The sequence below is a fragment of the Cotesia typhae genome, unplaced genomic scaffold (genome assembly GCF_013202065.1).
Source record: "Cotesia typhae breed Kobodo isofemale line unplaced genomic scaffold, CoteBio_Ctyphae contig_5, whole genome shotgun sequence".
NCBI lineage: Eukaryota > Metazoa > Arthropoda > Insecta > Hymenoptera > Braconidae > Cotesia > Cotesia typhae.
In genome coordinates this window covers 10,565,888-10,585,251 of record NW_027423757.1, presented here as the reverse complement: position 1 = coordinate 10,585,251, position 19,364 = coordinate 10,565,888, and the positions used below count along the sequence as shown (strand labels likewise).

General features: G+C 28.8%; 1 protein-coding gene across 1 annotated transcript in view; it reads right to left on the bottom strand.

Moving 5' to 3' along the window:
- Positions 1-16,984, bottom strand: part of Para (sodium voltage-gated channel paralytic) — a 36,629-nt gene extending 19,645 nt beyond the window's left edge. Inside the window, exons 1-13 of the mRNA XM_074248273.1 lie at positions 16,842-16,984; positions 11,066-11,142; positions 9,292-9,725; positions 8,360-8,534; positions 7,010-7,042; positions 4,931-5,086; positions 4,082-4,287; positions 3,546-3,674; positions 2,053-2,144; positions 1,560-1,772; positions 1,378-1,438; positions 820-1,129; positions 347-625 (exon numbers count right to left, since the gene is read on the bottom strand). Coding sequence (XP_074104374.1) covers positions 347-625; positions 820-1,129; positions 1,378-1,438; positions 1,560-1,772; positions 2,053-2,144; positions 3,546-3,674; positions 4,082-4,287; positions 4,931-5,086; positions 7,010-7,042; positions 8,360-8,503 — 1,623 coding nt within the window. The 5' untranslated portion in view covers positions 8,504-8,534; positions 9,292-9,725; positions 11,066-11,142; positions 16,842-16,984. The remainder of the gene's footprint in view (positions 1-346; positions 626-819; positions 1,130-1,377; positions 1,439-1,559; positions 1,773-2,052; positions 2,145-3,545; positions 3,675-4,081; positions 4,288-4,930; positions 5,087-7,009; positions 7,043-8,359; positions 8,535-9,291; positions 9,726-11,065; positions 11,143-16,841) is intronic.
- Between the last annotated feature and the right edge of the window lie 2,380 nt (positions 16,985-19,364).

Genomic DNA, 19,364 nt, shown 5'->3' with positions numbered 1-19,364 from the left:
TAAAATTACTCATTTGTAAAATGTAATTTTGTATTAAATAAAAAAAATATTATCATCAAGAGTATATAATAATTATTGCAAATTCACAATATGCATTTTCTGTATGCACCAAAAAGCAGCCACAAATGCTAATAATTATTTTTATACTATAAAATAATTAAAACATTTAATTTTTAAATCAGATTTTTATAATCTTTATTTTTAATTAATCACTTGGATTATTTTTTTTTAATTACCAAGCGACAAATTAAAAACGACAAATTAACTTAAAAAAAAAAAATAAATAAATAAAACAATTATTAATTTATTATTTTTTATCCGAAAATAAACTGTAATAAATACTTACAGCGCTGACTTTTCGAACTTTATTAGCACCATTGTGATTGTTGTTGATTTGTCTGACCCTATACTCAGTAACAGATTCGACAGATCTAATGCTCATTCTTTCTTTGTTGTTGTCATCATTGCCCTTCTCTTGTCCGACAAACAATTCGTAACTGTGACAAGAAAAGTCTGAGGGTGATTTAACGATAGACTCAGCAGCCGCGGCTGCAGCAGCAGCTTCTCTAGCCGCCGCGTGAGCAGCTATTTTTTGCTCTTTCGCCAAGGCCGCTTCTTCAGCTTCCTGTAAAATATAAAATATAAAATATAAAATATAAAATATAAAATTTTCAAGATCATTAAATAAAATAAAAATAAACCATAGCTAGCACACAACACTTTATCACTGTAACAAGGTATTGCTTACATATGATCCGCAATAGTTCAAAGTGTAACAGTATACACGACAAAGTGAGTTAATAGTAAACATTAATTTACCCTTATCGCCTCTTCTTCAGCAGCTTCTTCTTCCTCAGCTTTCTTTTGCAACTCGTCGTACGACATCGCTACAATGGCAAGGATCAAGTTCACCAGATAGAATGATCCAAGAAATATGATGACGATAAAAAACAACATGTGCCACGGACCAGCCGACCTCAGTACTAGTTGATACAAGTTCTCCCAATAATCTTGGGTCATCAGACGAAACGCTGACAATAATGCCCACCCGAATGTATCAAAACTTGTGTATCCGTAATTTGGATTCTCACCGTAGCCTTGCAAGCACGTATAACCCGGCTCACACATTCTAAAATATTTAAAAAAAATTTCTTTAACTGTATAATATTCCTTATTTATTATTAATTAATTTTATTAAATTCTCCTTTTTTTTTTTAGATAATAATAATTGATTTTTTTTTTTCCTATTATAGTAGCTGAATAAATTTGAAAAACTACCAAAAAGTTGTACAAAAGTTTTAAAAACAAAATTAAATTTTTTTATTAATTAAAATTATAAATAAAATAATTTAAAAACACAAAAAAAAAAATATTTACCCAGCACCCGATGAATTACCACATAAAGGCATATTATCATTGTCATCTTTATACCAATTGGCTAGAAGAAAACCGCAATTAATTATTCAGATCACCAAACACGTCAGTTTAATGTGTAATTAATAAAATAAAAATAATAAATAAAATAATAAAAATAAAAATTGGACAGCGGATAAACTTACTTGAATTGCTGACAAATTTTTCCCAATTTTCATCAGTTAAATTCCCCCAAGAGCCATCATTTGGAAAGTTTTTAATACATTTTTGCGTTAGGACCCCCATGTAAATCTGAAGGCCCATTAACGCAAAGACGGAAAGGGAGAACATGGTTAAGATTATCACATCGCGCAAATTTTTTACTGACTCTATCACAGCGCCGACAATGGTTTTCAGACCTATACAAAGTACATAGAATGTAAATAAACAGCCAATTTATAAATATGTAAATCAAAGTATCTTTTACGCAGAGTAGTCTTGGCCTCTCTTATACTTTAATGATTTATATTTTTAAATTAAAAAATTTTTTACAATTGTTTTATAGCAATGTAGATGCAACAAGCACTCATCGATACTAAATATCTATTCTAATGTAATATATAATAATATAATATATAATATATAATAGATAATAAATAATCTCTGTTTACTACTCTGATCAATACTCTCTAAGCATACCTGGTACAATAGCGACAGTCTTCAAGGCTCGGAGGACTCGAAATGTCCTGAGAGCGGCAAGGTTGCCTAGATCTATTCCCATCGTCACATAACTGTAATACACCCGAACGTCACATACATTACAGTGATACAAAAAATAAATAATAAAATAATAACAATAATATTAATAATAAAAATATAAATATAAAATAAGATGAATTAATTAATTAATTAATAAATCATCAATTTAGTTCAATTACAAACTATTTATCTACCTATGATCTACCGCGCTTCATTAATAAACTCACAAAATTATTATAATTATATATATTTGCCTTTCATGCATGATATATTAGATGTTAAAATATAAATATATATAATTACATAATTAAAACTTCCTAAATCAAATTATTATAGTAATAACAATTATTCTATCAACATTTAACGCAAAGTATAATAAATTATTCTACGACAATAAATTATTTTATCGCTCTCTATAAATAAACTAATTAATAAATATTATTTACGATGAATCATTAACTAAATTTCACTAAAAAAAAAACTATTGTATTTAAAAATTTAAGATCTGTTATTAAAACTGCTTTCTACTTCGTATAATTATATTATAAAGGGGAATGTGATGAATTTGTTGTGTAATTTTTATTAAATATTTCTTCTTTATTTAGAATAATTAATAAGCGTTTTAATTTATAAATAATTGTTTTAATTTTATCAGTGTGTTTTGATTTAATGAATTTTGTAACCTACCGATCAGCTTTAATAGGACAACTACTTGTCTATGAGGTAATTAAATATAAGCTCCATTTATATTCATTTTCTATGTATTATCCTTTTGGTACCTAATTATTTAAATTGATCGATGTCGCGATAAGATTGCATCGATTGATTACTAGCTAGAGGATAAAAATAATTCTTAAATACGATTTAGATAATTAAAAAAAAATTTTTTTTCGATTATTTCAACTGAGTTTGTGTTTTAACTTTTAACTTTTAAATTAATAAAATCTCTATTGTAGTAAATTTCATAAATAATTATAAAAATAACGTATATAGTATGTCCAGCGTTTAAATCACCCGTAATTATTAAAACGAGTGATAGTCAATAAACTATAATTAAAGAATAAATTACGACCGACAAATATAATTAACAATAAACAGATTAATTAATTATTATATAACTCATGAAGATGATTAATGTGTTATAATAATAATTATTATTATAATAAATATTTCTTCTTGTAAAATCTTGATTAAAATTCATTGTTTCATATTATAGATCTATTTATAATATATATATATATATAAATATAAAAACACATATATGTAGTATGTACATATATATATATATATATATATATATATATATATATATATATATATATATATATATATATATATATATATATATATATATATATATTTGTGTGATGTATTTTTTTTTACTTTTTACAAATAATAAATCAATAAATCAATGAATATGTTTAACTACTCACGCTAAAGCTATAACTACGAAGTCGAGCCAATTCCATGCATCTCTAAGATAAGTAAAAGGCTGCAGAATGAAACCCCTCGCCATCACCTTTACGGCGGATTCAAACGTGTAGATCCCCGTAAATATCACTCTGAAAACATAAATTATAACGCTCAAAAAATCAGACAATTATTACATAATATAAAAATAAAACAGAGCAATAATAATAAATAATTAATATAAAAATATAAATAATTCTAATAAATAACTATCTATCACATTATTTTAAATAAATAAATTTATCTAAACTATTAATCTAATTTTTTTTTTAATTACAAACTTACCGATATTTTATTTTTGATTATAAAAAGACAGAGTCTAATAAATCTATAAAAAATTTTTAGCGTTTGACAAAAATTAAAACCTAAATTACTTTAGACATTTATTTAAAAACTAGTCAGCTAGCGGTTATTTATTTTGTTTATTGTGAGTGTATTTTAAAAATTTATTTTTTTTTTTTTGAAAGGGGCCCAGGGGACAAGCAAGTGTAATACGTACTCGGTGGACTCGATGGTGGGCGATGTGGGCATGATCATGAGAACGCAGTTACCCAAAATAGTTAAGATGATGAAGAAGGAAAAGAGTGGGTGGACCAAAATATATATGGCCACCCGTCGTATTGGGTTAAACGGGTCGAGGATCCACAGCGCATTCGTCGCCGAGAATCTGAATATATCCTTTCCTTTGCTGATAACCACGAACGTCTGAAAATTTAATTTCATATATATTTATTAGAGTTATTATCGAGTGTGATAACAATTAAATTAAATCACTAAAAGTCAATATTTTATTCAACTGCACTTTACTTTATTTCTTCTTCTTCAAATATGTAAGTGTTATAAAAAAAACATTGAGTCTAGAGTAGATCAAGGCTGCTAGCTTGTACATCGATACAAGTTATAAGTACATAAAATTAAGTATTTATATATCGATAAAAAATTTTAAACTTTACTAAACTAAGTATAAATTTTCGAGATTTATATATTTCTATTTATAAAATTATAAATTATATTTATCATTAAATAAACTCAATTAACTATCTAGCGTGTTTACTATTTACTAATGAGACTTTTAATAATTACACCGATCGTTAGTGCTAAAAAATTTATATGTAATTTACATATTTAAAAAAAAAAAAAGTTTATTTATTAGAGAAAAATTCTTGAGCTGAGAAAATTATTTTCAAGAGCTTTATGGTTTTTATTTAATTAAAAAAATATTTAAATTGAAAAATTTTCTTGATTTAAAATTTTTTTCTTCAATCAAGTTAATTTCTTTTTTTTTTTTTTTTTTTTTTCAGTGCATTATTAGAACAACGTAAAATAATTAGTGAGCTTAAATACCCACCCGTTGATTGTGGTAAAAGGTGTCGATATCTTCAAGAGGCGTCGAGGCCAGCTCGGGGGGAAATTCGTTGTGCAATCGGACTGGAATAGGCGCTCCTTGTTCGAACATCGGATCAGGCTGAGGACCGTCATCCTCGTCTTCGTCGTCATAACGGGTCTGTGGGAATAATAATAGATTAATAAATTTCCTCAAAACTCCCCCGCATGGCTTCTCTAAAATCTATATAAAAAAAATGTATTAATCATATCATAAATATAATTATTAACTGGAAAATTTGTATGTACATTTTTGGATTTTATTTGACTTCATTGTACACCAATGTTTTTTTTTTTTTTTAATAATTTACTGTTTTTATTCAATTATTGCACAGATTATGAGGAATAAAAGAAAATATAATTGTACAAATATAAAATAACAATTTAACATGCTTTTATTTATTCCATATTTGTATGTTTATTTATTTTCTTTATGCAATCCTGTAATTCAATATTTTTTTTTGTTTGTATTTCATCATCTGGAATGTTGATGCACATTGGTATATAAATCCTAGGAAGTAAAATAGTGATTATTTGAATAAACTTGTGTACAGTAACAAGCGATGTGTACTGTAAATAAAAATATTAAATACTATATACTAATATATTTATATATACCTACACATTCTAGCCTATTAACTATTTTATTCAGCCGATAAATAATTAATAATGTAATTTAGTTTTTAATAAAGTGTGTTCTCATAATTTTATATATAAATATATCTATATATTATAGATTTTTTATAAACTAACATATTGATTCGTGATAACAGTATTTTATTGCGCGTGCAGGCAATCTAATTATTAATTAAAATCATTAAAATAAATGTGTAATCGTAATATTAGATCAGTTTTTACAATCGTGACTCATTATAATAGGTCAATTATTTAGGCTATTTTTATAATAACCGTATGTTGATTTGTTTTTTCTAATCTATATTCATAAATAAGCGAGATCTATTAATTAACATTCACTGTCAAAGCGTTTGGTTTATTTTTACACTGCCTGTAACATTCGAATCTCATAATATTTTTAAAATAAAATTTTTCGTCGGTAAATATTTACAAGTGGGATCGACTATTTTAATTTTCATTTTATTTTACGAAATTTCTATTTGATTTTATTGATATATTTTTTTTTAAATACATAAAAAAAACGAACAATTAAAAAAAAAAATTCATTATCACAATTTTAACAAATTTTAAAAAAAAATTATGAATTTTTAAAAAAATTCTGATAATCAATTTTTTTTTTAATTTTTCCAAAAAAAAAAAAAAAATCAAAAAAAGATAAAATAGAAATTTTATCCAAAAATATGAGAGCCATAATTTTTTCCAACTTCTAAGGACAAAAAAATCGATCAAAATCTTTATTTTTTTTTCTTTCACGACATTTTTTATTATAAATGCGCCGTAAAAACAAACATAATCAAAAAAAATTTTGAAAATGTTAATTTTTCACCTTATTATGGCCCAAAATGGGGTTGACCCAACTTATAAATAATTACCTCATCGTCTTCTTTGTTTAAAATGTTGGCTTTCAATTTAAAAATACCTAAAGGTCAATAAAATATTATGAGATAAATTAAATATTGAAGCAAAAGCGTTCATTGTTCCCCAGCGTAGTTTTTAATAGATTAAAAATTGTGTGTGTTTGTGTGTGCATGTAAAACTAGATATTCTATACAAAACAAGCTCTAGTCTTTCATTATAGTACATATATATATATATATATATATATATATATATATATATATATATATATATATATATATGTATAGGAATACGTATCTAATTATATATTTATATATGCACAATCTATGGCTCTAAATGCTGTGGACTTACAAGAGAGATCGAACAATAAATAAAAATTAAAAAAAAAAAAATTTTAATTCTTAGTAAAAAAAAAAAAAATATATATATATATATATATATATATATATATATATATATATAGAGAGAGAGAGAGAGAGAGAGAGAGAGAGAGACAGAGAGAAAATTGTGTGATTAGCTTGTTATTACTTGGCATGATGCAACATCTTACTTCTTTTTTCTTTTTCTTCCGTCCATAACCACCCTGGAATTGCACAACAGGGAAAGAGTTACATACATACAAACATACATAAGAAGAAATAAGAGATGAAACATAAATCGGTTAAAGAGAAATAAATTACTATTAAAAAAATAAATAAATAGCTAACAATGTAACTTAATATATTCTCTCTCAAATAACTACTGATTACTTTATATAGAGTAAGTTAATAAATAATTATTATTTTTTAAAATCTATCACATACTTTTTTAATAATTTAATTTTTTTTTATTTCTATTTAGTGATTTTTAAGTCTGCGGGACCAGTAAGTTAATGAATTAAGTAATTAAATTAATTGTAGGGCAAGGTATTGCAGAAGATTAAAAGTGTAACAAGATACGAGATAGAATCAGGCACAGCATATATATCATAATAACAACAATAATAATAAAAATAATATTAATAAATATGACATTGCATACATCGAGCTTTCGCACGCGACTGTTTTGTAATACTGTATGCTTTTAGACAGTGAAACAAAGAGAGAATTAAAGTACAGTACATAGAGAACAGTACAGTAATAGTAAAAAATACATTTAGAAAATAGTATACACAAATATTGACTTTACAAATTTTTTTTTTAAATTTATTTTAGAGTTTATTAAATTCCACTGACGCTACTGCTAATTTTACATTGTCAAGCACACACCTAACACTTTTGTAGCAATATTTACTAAGTTTAAACGCGAATTTAAGATTTTTTAAATTAAATTTTATCGACGTAACACATAAACAGTCACATTAAGATATAAAAAGACAATTTAATATAATAATAAACATATACTTTTAATATTAGCCGTTATATATACACACAGTCGTGCTTTTTACTTTGCTTCATTATAATTATAAACACAAAATCATTATTTACTTTGTTCTCAACAGTTTACATTTACAAAACAATATATATATTATATATTATATAATATATAAACAAGACATTGATTGATTAAACTACAATTTACAACACCGGATATATTTATGCGTAAGGCAGAGTTGCAATAAAAAAAGCACTTTCACCTGTTTAATATACAGCAAGCGCGTTAAACTTTTTAAAGCTCTCACATAAAGTAGATTTCTGTTTTATTATTAACTTTGTTATTTTTTTATCAATATTTATTATTTGGATCTATTCTTTTATGAGTCGTTAATATTATATGGAGCATACGCCTGGTATTTTATGTTTTTCTTGGAAAAATTAAAATATTATCTTTGACTTTGAATTATTACGGTCTGACTGGGTGAGTTACTGGACTACTTAGAGTACTTAATTGTGGTATAGTATTGTAATTGAATTGGGCATACCTCGCCTTGTGCTCTTTTAGCTTCGAGCTCCTTTTGCTTGGCAAGTTCTTCAGCAATGCGAGTTTCAATAGCAGCCAAAGATTCCCGCGTGAACGGACGGAACAAACTTCGTTCTTCTGATATAGAGTCAGAAAACTCGGACATTGTCTACGCTGCGCACGACAACGGCACCTTCCTGCAATTACACTCAATTAATTTAATAATTATCTTGTATTTTATTTTTTAAAGGTGTATTTTGTCATCCGGTTGAAATTTTTTATTTTTTAACAAATTTAAAAATTTTTTTAAGACTCATATTTTTTTTCATTGACAAAAAATGTTCAAGAAATTGAAAATAATTTTTTTGTTTAAAAAATTAGTAAAAATCTTTTTGTTGAAGAAATTAATGAAGAATTTTTTTTATTCATAAAAAAAATAAAAGGTAAATATTTCCAAGTGGGGTTCACCTTTTTAATTTTCATATTTTTGAATGAAATTTCTATTTGATTTTATTGATAATTTTTTTTAAATAAATACATAAAAAAATGAACAATTTAAAAAAAAATTTGAAAATGTCAATTTTTCACCTAGATATGGCCAAAAATAAAGTAGACCCCATTTGTAACCAATTACCGAATAAAAAAAATTTTTTTTTTTAAATTAATAAAAGCTTTTTTGCTAAAAAATTAATAAAAACATTTTTTTATTGAAAAAAAATTTTTTATAAAAAAATGCAAGTGATGGTGGTGTATTTAATATGTAACTGATACATGAGTGACGAAAATTTCCATCAATTTATTTAATAAATAAATGTAATGAATTAACAAAATCAACAAAAGAGTGTCAATAAATGAATACAAATATTTATTAAATAAAAATGTTTTACAACTATGTAATTATAAATATTTGCACGGGTCAGCTAGTAATATAACAAATAAATAAAATTGATATACCTTACGGTTGGTGCTAACACTTCCTTAAATGACGGCTGTGTGTCTGAGGTGAAAAACAATAAAACAGTCGATGGCGAAAATAGTGTTGTTGTAAGCGAGATATTGAAATGTTGTTAGCTCTGAGTAAGTGCTTCTTTAATTTGGAATGCGCGGTAGAAGTAGTGTACAAAGAAGTTTTGTAGGATCGGACGGATAAATGCGGCTGTTGCACCACGTAACTCCTCGTTATCTCGCTTTCTTTTTTTTCGCCGCTTGCGATAATGATACTCCGTCGTCTTGTTTGATTTATTTCACTCCTCACGTTATGCCTGCGTCTCCCGGTATTTTTATTATTCGGCAGAGGTGAAATTGCGGCGACCAGTAGTGAGCGCGCTGCGGCAGTGCGTGGTATGTTGGGGCCAATCCAACGTGAACCAAGATTTTTCATGTCCGACCTGAACACACAGATATCCAATTATCATTTTATTTTATTCATTACATATTATCATCCTTCATACTTTTTAAACCTTTAATACTAACTAGTTATTTGATTCTCATCATAAAATCCATGAATAAATTTACTGCCTTAATATAAGTTAATGTTACGGTTACAACTATCAGTGAAAAAAATGTTTCTACGTTATTTTATTATTATTTTATGACCGGTAAAAAAAAGCTTTTATGCTTAAATTTATTTGACTACTTTCTGCTAATCGGCTAAATATATTACTTAAAATTGCAATAATAAATTCTATTGACGTTTTTAAAAAATAATTTTTTTTTAAAAATGAAACTGCAAATGTTATTGTTTTTGTATAACTTAACTTTAACCACTTGAACTTTGAGATAGTCTATTGATAAAAAAATTTTAATTTATCAATGAAAAATTTTATATGCAATAAATTTTTTAAATTAAAAAATTAATAAATAGATTTTATTAAAAAAAAAAAAAAAAAAAAAAAAAAAAAAGAAAATCTTTCAATTTAAAAAATTGGTAATTATTTACAATTGGGGTCCACCCTATTTTTTGGCCATATCTAGGTGAAAAATTTACATTTTTTAATTTTTTTGTTTTGCTTAATATGTCATGAAAGGAAAAAAAAAATTTTCAATAGCTTTTTTGCCTTCAAAAGTTGGAAAACATTTTAGCTCTCATGTTTTTGGATAAAATATCTATTTTATCTTTTTTTGATATGATTTTTTTTTAAGTATGTAAAAAAACGAACAATTTAAAAAAAACAAGTTGAATATCACAATTTTCTAAAAAATTTCTAAATTTTTTTTAAATGTTCATTTTTTATGTATTTAAAAAAAATATATATCAATGAATAATTTTGTTTGAAAAAAAAAAAATGAAAATGAAAATGGTGGACCCCACTTATAAAAATAAGGACCCAAAAATTTATCTCTCGAATCAAATTAATTTTTTTTATCAATCTGATAAACAAAAAGTCCATACAGAACAAAAACATTGACAATTTAACTACTCAGCATATTTTTTTATCAATCCATTAATCATATTCCAACCCTCCATTAACTAATAGAACATAATACTGATTGACCCATATATAAATATAACATTTTCCACAAAAGTTATGTTTAATAAAACTGAAATTAAATATCAATCTATTTTATTTTCGAATGTCATACTAACATAAATCATTTCTTCCAACAAATTAAACCAACTACAAATAATAAATCCTATCTTGTTTGACAATCCCGCACTAGTTAACATTTTAAAATACTTTTCAACCTTAAATAATACCATAAAACAATAAATAAATTAAATACATACATATACATGAAGCGACGACGAGTGTGCTCAATCTGCTATTGGAATTATCATAGCCTGGACTTTGAAGCTACGCGTCACTGTCGAGCACCATTAAAACAAAAAAACACCCTCATTAGCAATTGAGCTCTTGAGCTATTAAAAAATAAATAAAAAACGGAAGCAAAGAAATGAAGAAAAAGATATTAAAAAAATTTTCCACGCTAGAACCCACCGGGAATGTAAACACGTTGTACAAACATAATAAAATGATCTCTTCTCTCTACTCGGGGATTGTTTGAAGACCATTACACATATACCGACAGTATATAAACATATATCTAGCAAAATTAATGCAATAGCAGTATTAGTATCGGGCTAGGTTTGTATGCAAGTAAAGTATCAGTTGTCTAATTCGCGTGCATTAGAGCGATATCGGTTTTTATTAAATAAAACTCTCGCAGATGACATCTGCGGTCCGCTCAAATGCGCTCAAACTTAAACCACTGGCGTATTTTATTATCCAGCTGCCAGACGAGTAAAATAAGATATAAAAAATATTATTTTAAATATAAAATTTATGAAAAATATCATACAGCGTAGCAGCAGCGTTGGAGTAAAGAGTAGCGTAAAGTATAACTGATGAGCGTATGTACGGTATGGTAACATTAGCTATTGTATATATATATACATTTATAATATATATATAAATATATGTATGCATAACAGGAGAACATATAGTATTAGTAAAACGATTAGGTGATCGCGTGTCAATGGAAAGTAGGTGAACACGTTACAGTCAGTGCCCAAGTAGCTACAGTCCTTCACCAGTCAGACTGCCCGACGGTGGTGGCTTACGAGAGTCGGTGCAATTCCAAAGCCCGGTCTACTCTGTACTGAAGGTGTATGTGTCCGTTTGCAACAATATCGATCGTGTGCCACGCCGAGCAAGTCAGCCAATTCCACCCTTATATTTCGATGATTTTTCTACTTTTCATTACCTTTTTTTTTTTTTTCTACTTCATTTATTAGCCTACTTCCCTATTATTTATAACACCCTATTATCCTCTGATAACCATCACTATCTGATAATCTGACAATCTGAGTGGCCCTTCACTCATATTATTTATTAAAGAATTCATTATCCACAGTGACTAGACTCTGTCTATTTTTGTGTCCCTTTTTGGCTTATCACCCTATCAAATTATTTTAAGAAAATTGATTGCGATAAATGACAAATAAAGTAGTAACAAAAATATTGACTTATCGGTCAAATAGTTGCTTGTCATTTCGATCAATATTTAATAAGAAAAAAAAAGGGAATAAAAATTGTTGGTAAATATTACGAAAAGAAGAAATGAAAAACAAAGTGTATTTGCGTCAGATATTTGTTCTTTAATGCTTCTATGTATGGAAATTTATTGTGGATAATATATGTTGATGTATGGTAAGCAGGGGCTGTGTCTATCGGAGTTTTGTTGTTGATACGAGAAAGGAATTTGATTTGAGACGCATTGGCGGAAGCGGATAGAAGCATGCCGCGCCATCTTAGCATATTTATCGCGACGGCAGCGTCGCCAAGTACTGAGAAAGGGGGTAGTTTTTAGAGAGAGAGAGAGGGAGAGAGGATTGTGGTGCAGAAAGCAAAGCTTTGAGAGAGCGCGAGGACCTGCCTGAGGGTGGTAACGCGGTGAACGGCGATACCACCACCGTGACGTCATGAATTAGGACGCGCGGACGTTGCAGAAAAATGTTGTCATGACAACATACACCTTTGTGAATGGTACTGGCACACAATAGCCACTTTCTCAGAATTTATACTGCCCGATTGAATAAATAATAGGGGAAGTATCTGCGGTAACAAATTTTAATTGATCAACAATCGATTTGTTGGTTTGTTTATTTGTGACTGATTATTAAAAGTTTAAAAAATTATTTAGAATATAAAAAAATTGAGAAGAAATAAATTTAATTAGTTGGATTTTTTACAGATTTATCATTTTAATTTTTGCTCATTGAAATAAAAAATAAGATATGAAAAAAATAAAAAAAAAAAAAAAAAAAGTGAGCTTAAAGCAAAAGACAGAAAAATATAAATGAAAAGCATATTTAAAAAAGGGATCGATCGAAACAAAAAAAAATGAGAAGAAAAAAGAAATGAGAGAACAAACGACAATAATAGCAAGTGATTTGAGAGGGCAACTGTGCAAGGCTACGGGAAATATTTAAGCCAAAATAAAAGATTCATCTGGTCGATGGGAAAGGGGTGAAGAATTTGAAATGGCGCCGGCGCTAGTACCAACTCTTATACTCCTTCTGTCTGTCTACTCGGTCTCACTACTACAACCCTCAAGCCCGAGCTCGGTCTTATATCATCCCGGAGTAGTCATGCTGTACTATTATATTTTATTCCGCAAAACCCACCGAGAAACCTGTGCTCTGGAAAGAGACGAATACGAATATAAGGAAAATGCATCACCGTGTCGCCTGGGGCTGCGGAACAGAGTGCAGTTGCTTGCTCTCTTCCTTCCGTTGGTTTACTTTTTTAACTCCTATTAAATCCTATTTTATTCTATCCAGCTTACTAAGACTGCTACTTCTATTTTTTTTTTATTTTAAATACTATAATAATAATAATAATAATAATAATAATAATAATAATTATTATTATTATTATTATTATTATTATTATTTTGTATTATTGTATAGACAGAGACGTAGCTATCGATCTTTATAAACGAAACTGAACTACTGGAGTAGTCGACATGAATACAACCAAGCGAACCTTGTCACCGGTCGCTCAATAGACCGTCATTATCAGTTTGGAACAACCGATCGCCCGGTTGAATAGACCACCCCCAACTTACTATTTCCTGATATTTACCTTCCACCTTTATTATCTTCTTTATTCACGTTAATTATTTAGTTTATTTACTCAGACTTTAACATTTCCCTCAAAATACATAAACATCTATTCATCCGGTCATCCATCCATTTATTATAAATCATTATTATTATTATTATTATTATTATTATTATTATTATTATTATTATACACACTACTTCAATACTTATATTAGGGATTAAACATTACAGTTATAGAAGTGATAGTTATCACTCAATTTAATAGAAACATTATTTGCTGTTCTCAATACAAGCGAAATATAAATACCGGTTTGACCCAGTTACTACCTCTATCCGCATGGCCATTTCAACCACCCAATCCCTCTCTTTGCCCTTCCTATCCACCAATAGCGTAATAATGCCACCCGCACCGCATAAACGTTTACCTAACTCTCTGATTCAAAGAAACTTGTAACTTTATTCTTGTTTTTTTTTTTTTTTTTTTTACTATTATTATTATTATTAAAGTATCTGATTTTAAATTTTTAAATAATAATTATTATTATTTTTCATTGAAAAAATATTACAAATAAATAAAAAAAAATTTTTTCATTTGTAAAAAACTTGACAAATTATAAGTGAAATTTTTTAAAAATATTTTTTAGTTCTAATTTAATAAATTAAAAAAAAATTAAAAACGTCAGCTGACTTTAGTATCATTAATAATAATAATAAATAATTACTATTTATAAATGTTAATTTGATAATAATTATTCCCCTTTAATTAACTAAATAGATAAATAACAAAATGAAGGGTTTTAATGATAGCCAGGTGGAGTATAATAATTACCCTTTAATAAAGTATGCCAGGTGGACATAGAATGAAAATTAGTGGTGCAGTATGGTGTACCGCGGCATGACATTGGCGGGAATAGTCGAGTTACGATAGTATTATAGTAACACAATAAACAATGACAAATAAAATGGTACAGTGTAAGTGGGGTTGGAGAATAGAATAGAAGTAAAGAGTTTACTCGGAAGACTATAGAGTACAGAGAGTGGTTTAGGCTGAAAACACGCGCTGATGCCGGCCCCGATCCCATAGCTTGGGGTCATGCGCGTGACTATCCTTTGCCCTCTATATGCATTCAAGTATACATAGACATATAGATATATATCTTCATCTATACATATACATATACATAAAGGTACAGTATACATGTACAGTTGATAAGAATTACGCGACTGAGGGTCTGCGCGCGGCCTACTGACCTGCTATTGCTTCGTAACTCCACTCTTGTTGCCACTCTACATTTGAAACAAAAAAAACTACATAATAAAACATACACCCGCCTTGTATTCTAATACCGACTCTCTCTCTAATTGACTTTTTAATGATTAACTGGAATTACGGTTTAACAATCACGACAGTGATACATTAAAATAATATTATTAATAACGTTAATGGTAATGGTAATGATTACCAAGCTGTCGTGAGTTGTTTACCTACGTGATAACTTTTACCGAGCTTAATGTATGAATAAATAAATACCTCGATAAATAATTTATAAAAAAAGAAACAATAATATTAAAATACACAAATAGACGATTAAATAAATAAATAATAAAAAATATGACAGAAACATCGGGCCAGGGATGAAATCAATAAGCTCGATAGCCCGAGAAGCGTGTATTCTCGTTACCAAGCCCCCAAGAGTATATACACACGCTCTCGTGACAATTCTCCCTGCGATTTTCACCAGCTACCTACATATATTTATATTTATCCACATATCTATACACGAAACATTCTTTTGTCATCCTTCTGGTAATGCTATGTATATATAAGTATAATCAAACTTTATATGAGTATAAAATATTATAACCGTGGTGGCATGCTTGACAAAGTGCTCGCAGCCTTGGCCTCTGTCGAAGCCAATCATCCGTTCTAATAGACTCTTGGCATTTCTTCCCGCATGAGGTATGGTAACTGCTAGCTGGCTGCTGGTAGCTGGTTACTGATGTCAACCAACCAACCAACCAACCAACCAATCAACAAACCAACTAACCAGCCTTATTGAAAGTTCACCTGAGTCTTTGTGCGACCATACCTGGGATATCTGAGACATAATACGAGTCAGTCCCTTAATCAGCGCCCACGTAATAAATACCCGAGGTTCGATCTCCGTCAGACGTGAATTGCAAGACGGATTGAGATGTACGGAGTATATATTGATGATGACGAGGGATAAAGCTAAAGACTGATAATATAGGTAAACCGATATCTCTTAAAAATATTAAACTATAACGGATGCGGATGGCGCAGTAGCTACTCCCGTTCAATGACCAGCTCCAAGTACGCCTGCACTCAACTTGCACTCCTTTAACCGACCGGCTGGCGCTATGTGTACTCGTACTACTTTCAATACTACCGCTGCTGCTGCTACTGCTGCTGCTTCTAAAGCCAGAGCTTTATCCTATGTTAAACTTTATTGTCTAATTGTTATTCCTAAAATGATAATAATAATAATAATAATAATTATTATTATTATTATTATCACTAGTTCTGTTAATCGGGTATGGCTTTAACTGCGAGGACTACCCAAAAGTAGGTTCCAAGTTGGATCAGCTGATAGCTGCGATAGGGCAAAACAATTGACGTATTGTGCATCGATTGGCCTCTAGTCACTTGCCTGCAAGACTATTCACGATGTAAAATAATAATAAGTTATTCATAATGTCTATTACAATCTCTTAGGGCAGCGTAAATTTAACATATCGAATAAATAAATAATAGAGCAAGGAACTTTTACTTATAAGTCTGTGGTAATAAGTGTCGAGTATAGGCTGCATTGTAACAGTTACTGTAAATAGTTACTGTAGTTACATTTTCCTACTTTTAACTTTAACATATTTTTTCTTTTTTTACTGTCCGTCTTTATTCATAACTTTTTACCTTTTTAATTCGAATTTAACTTTGTTCTCTTACGCGTGTCATGATCAATACGCGTCTTGTAAACCGTATTGTCGTATTGACCAGCGATTCGACGGTAGACTCGTGCAGGAAGGTCAAAAGGTTGCGCCATTACTTCAAGAATAAAATAACTAAAAAAAAAAAAAATAAAATATAATGATAATTTATCACATAAACATAACAACAAAGCGTAACGCAAGAAGAAAAAATATATAAAGAAGAATGAGGCTGAAGTTAGCAGACACTTGATAATTTTTTGATTTTTCTTTTAAAATTTTTCAGAGCTTCTAAAGATGAAATTTTTAAATAAAATTTATTGGTTAAAAAAATTAAAAAAATTATCAAATGTCTGTCAACTTCAGTGTCATAAAGAAGAATATAAAAATACTGATTGATAAAATGAATACTTACGCGACGAGTGTCACTTTTTCATACATATATAAATAAATATATTTACTTATATATTTATATATATAATATATATATATATATATATATATATATATATATATATATATATATATATATATATATATATATTATATATAATGTATGTATATACAGTCGAGGTTTGATGCAGGAACAAAGCGATACAGAGGAAAATAGGCACTGATGTTTTGGGGCGGGCTCTGGAGATATATCCGCGGGCCTTGGCTGGGTTTATTATTCTTATATCTCCTTTCTTTCTTAATATTTTATCAATAAATAATTTTTTATTTAATTATTATTTAATTAATAAACAAAATCTTCCTCTTGCTGTTACTAAAACTTTTCTCTTATGGTACACAACACTCAAGATTTTTCAGCACAGCACTTAATTAAGCAATAACATATATATATAAGAGAACAAGCACACTTGGTGTCCCAAGCAGTCCCCGAAATAATCCATTATTTCGTCCGTCACCTTCATCGCAGCTGCAAGGACCCGCCCCCTATCATACTACACGAAGGTGTAGTGAATAAATAGAGCATAAAACTCGGTTTGTGTTAACATTTCAGGCTCTCATCGATGTCTTGTCATTCCTTTCACTCACCACCAGCTAATATGTCCATCAATTATCCACCAATCGGGCCTTATACCGTCCACCAGTTGTCAGAGTTTTTCATATGCATTACAGGCGTGAAGGTGGGTTACTGTGCGTGTTTATCAGATTAAATTTATTATTATTATTATTATTATTATTATATTTTAAATATTTAAATTTAAATTAAATAAAGTGACACTTCCCACAGCAGTATCACGTCACAATGGCAATCCTATTTCAATGGATGATTAACCGAGTTTCAGTTCACACTGTTGAAACTAAGTTCTCAAATAAATTGTCTTTTAAACGCTCAAATGTCACGGACACATTTTTTATTATTTTATTTTCATTTTTAATAAATTATTTTTAAACTTTTAATTTAATTAATTGCTTTCGTTTACGTTACGTTATCCATCCGTTTTGACGTATAGTCCTTCTTTTATAATAAAGTTGTGTAATCACCGCGTGTGTACCCCGAGCATTGCCTAGACTATGGTTTATTAATTCACAAAAAATAATTCAACGATTATATATTCCTCCTGGTGATATTTTTATAAGTATTATTATTTTTTTTTGTTGTTTTAATTATTGTTATTATTATTATTATTATTATTATTATAAATTACTTGGTTTTATTTGTTACTGTTTTAAATGTCAAGTGTTTTAATTAAATAATATTTATTGAAATATATTAGTTTTAAACAGAGGCAGTCTTGAAGGTTGGTGTCCAAATCGCGGGGAGACAAACCGACCCGAGCACGGATGTTACTGCATCGTCCTGCGCCAACATCGCGGTGCGGACTTTCCACGAACTATATTATAACCCTCCCTATCCCCACTTAATTCTCCAACCACCCCGTGACGCATCCGCGATTCCAAATCCGGACGAATCATCCCCCACTCAAATTACCCATTGATTTTATTCAGAACGTTTAATACACGTTTTCTCCAGCTATTTTTTATATTATACCTCAAAACTTCATCTCTTATGTATTAACTGACGCTATTCATCAACGATAGCTTTAACTACCCTCAAAAAACCATCGATTTTTTTTTTTTAAAGAAGAAATAATTTTTTTTAAATAATAAAACCTGCAAAAAAAATTTTTTTTTGTGTTAATAAATATATTTATTGCTCTGAAAAATATTTATCAGAAGAACAACAAGCGGGGTTTGATAAATAGATGTTGTAAAAATAGTTTTAGTTAATATTATTATATACCGAAGCTGGGTTTCCGAATACACATCGACGAGTGTGTGCTACGAGTGGATCAATGAAAGTCCGCCCCTCCTTTACTAGTACAAAATCCTCCTCCTCTTCCGACTTCATCTACCACTTCCTCCTATTTATTCCCCGCTTTTCTTCAGAGTTGCCTGCCAGGAATATGGTACCACACCGCGCCACTTTTACTATCTTCACCTGAAAACGTTGATCACACACCCCCCAACCTTGCCAGCATACCCAGTAAGCTCGCTCGTA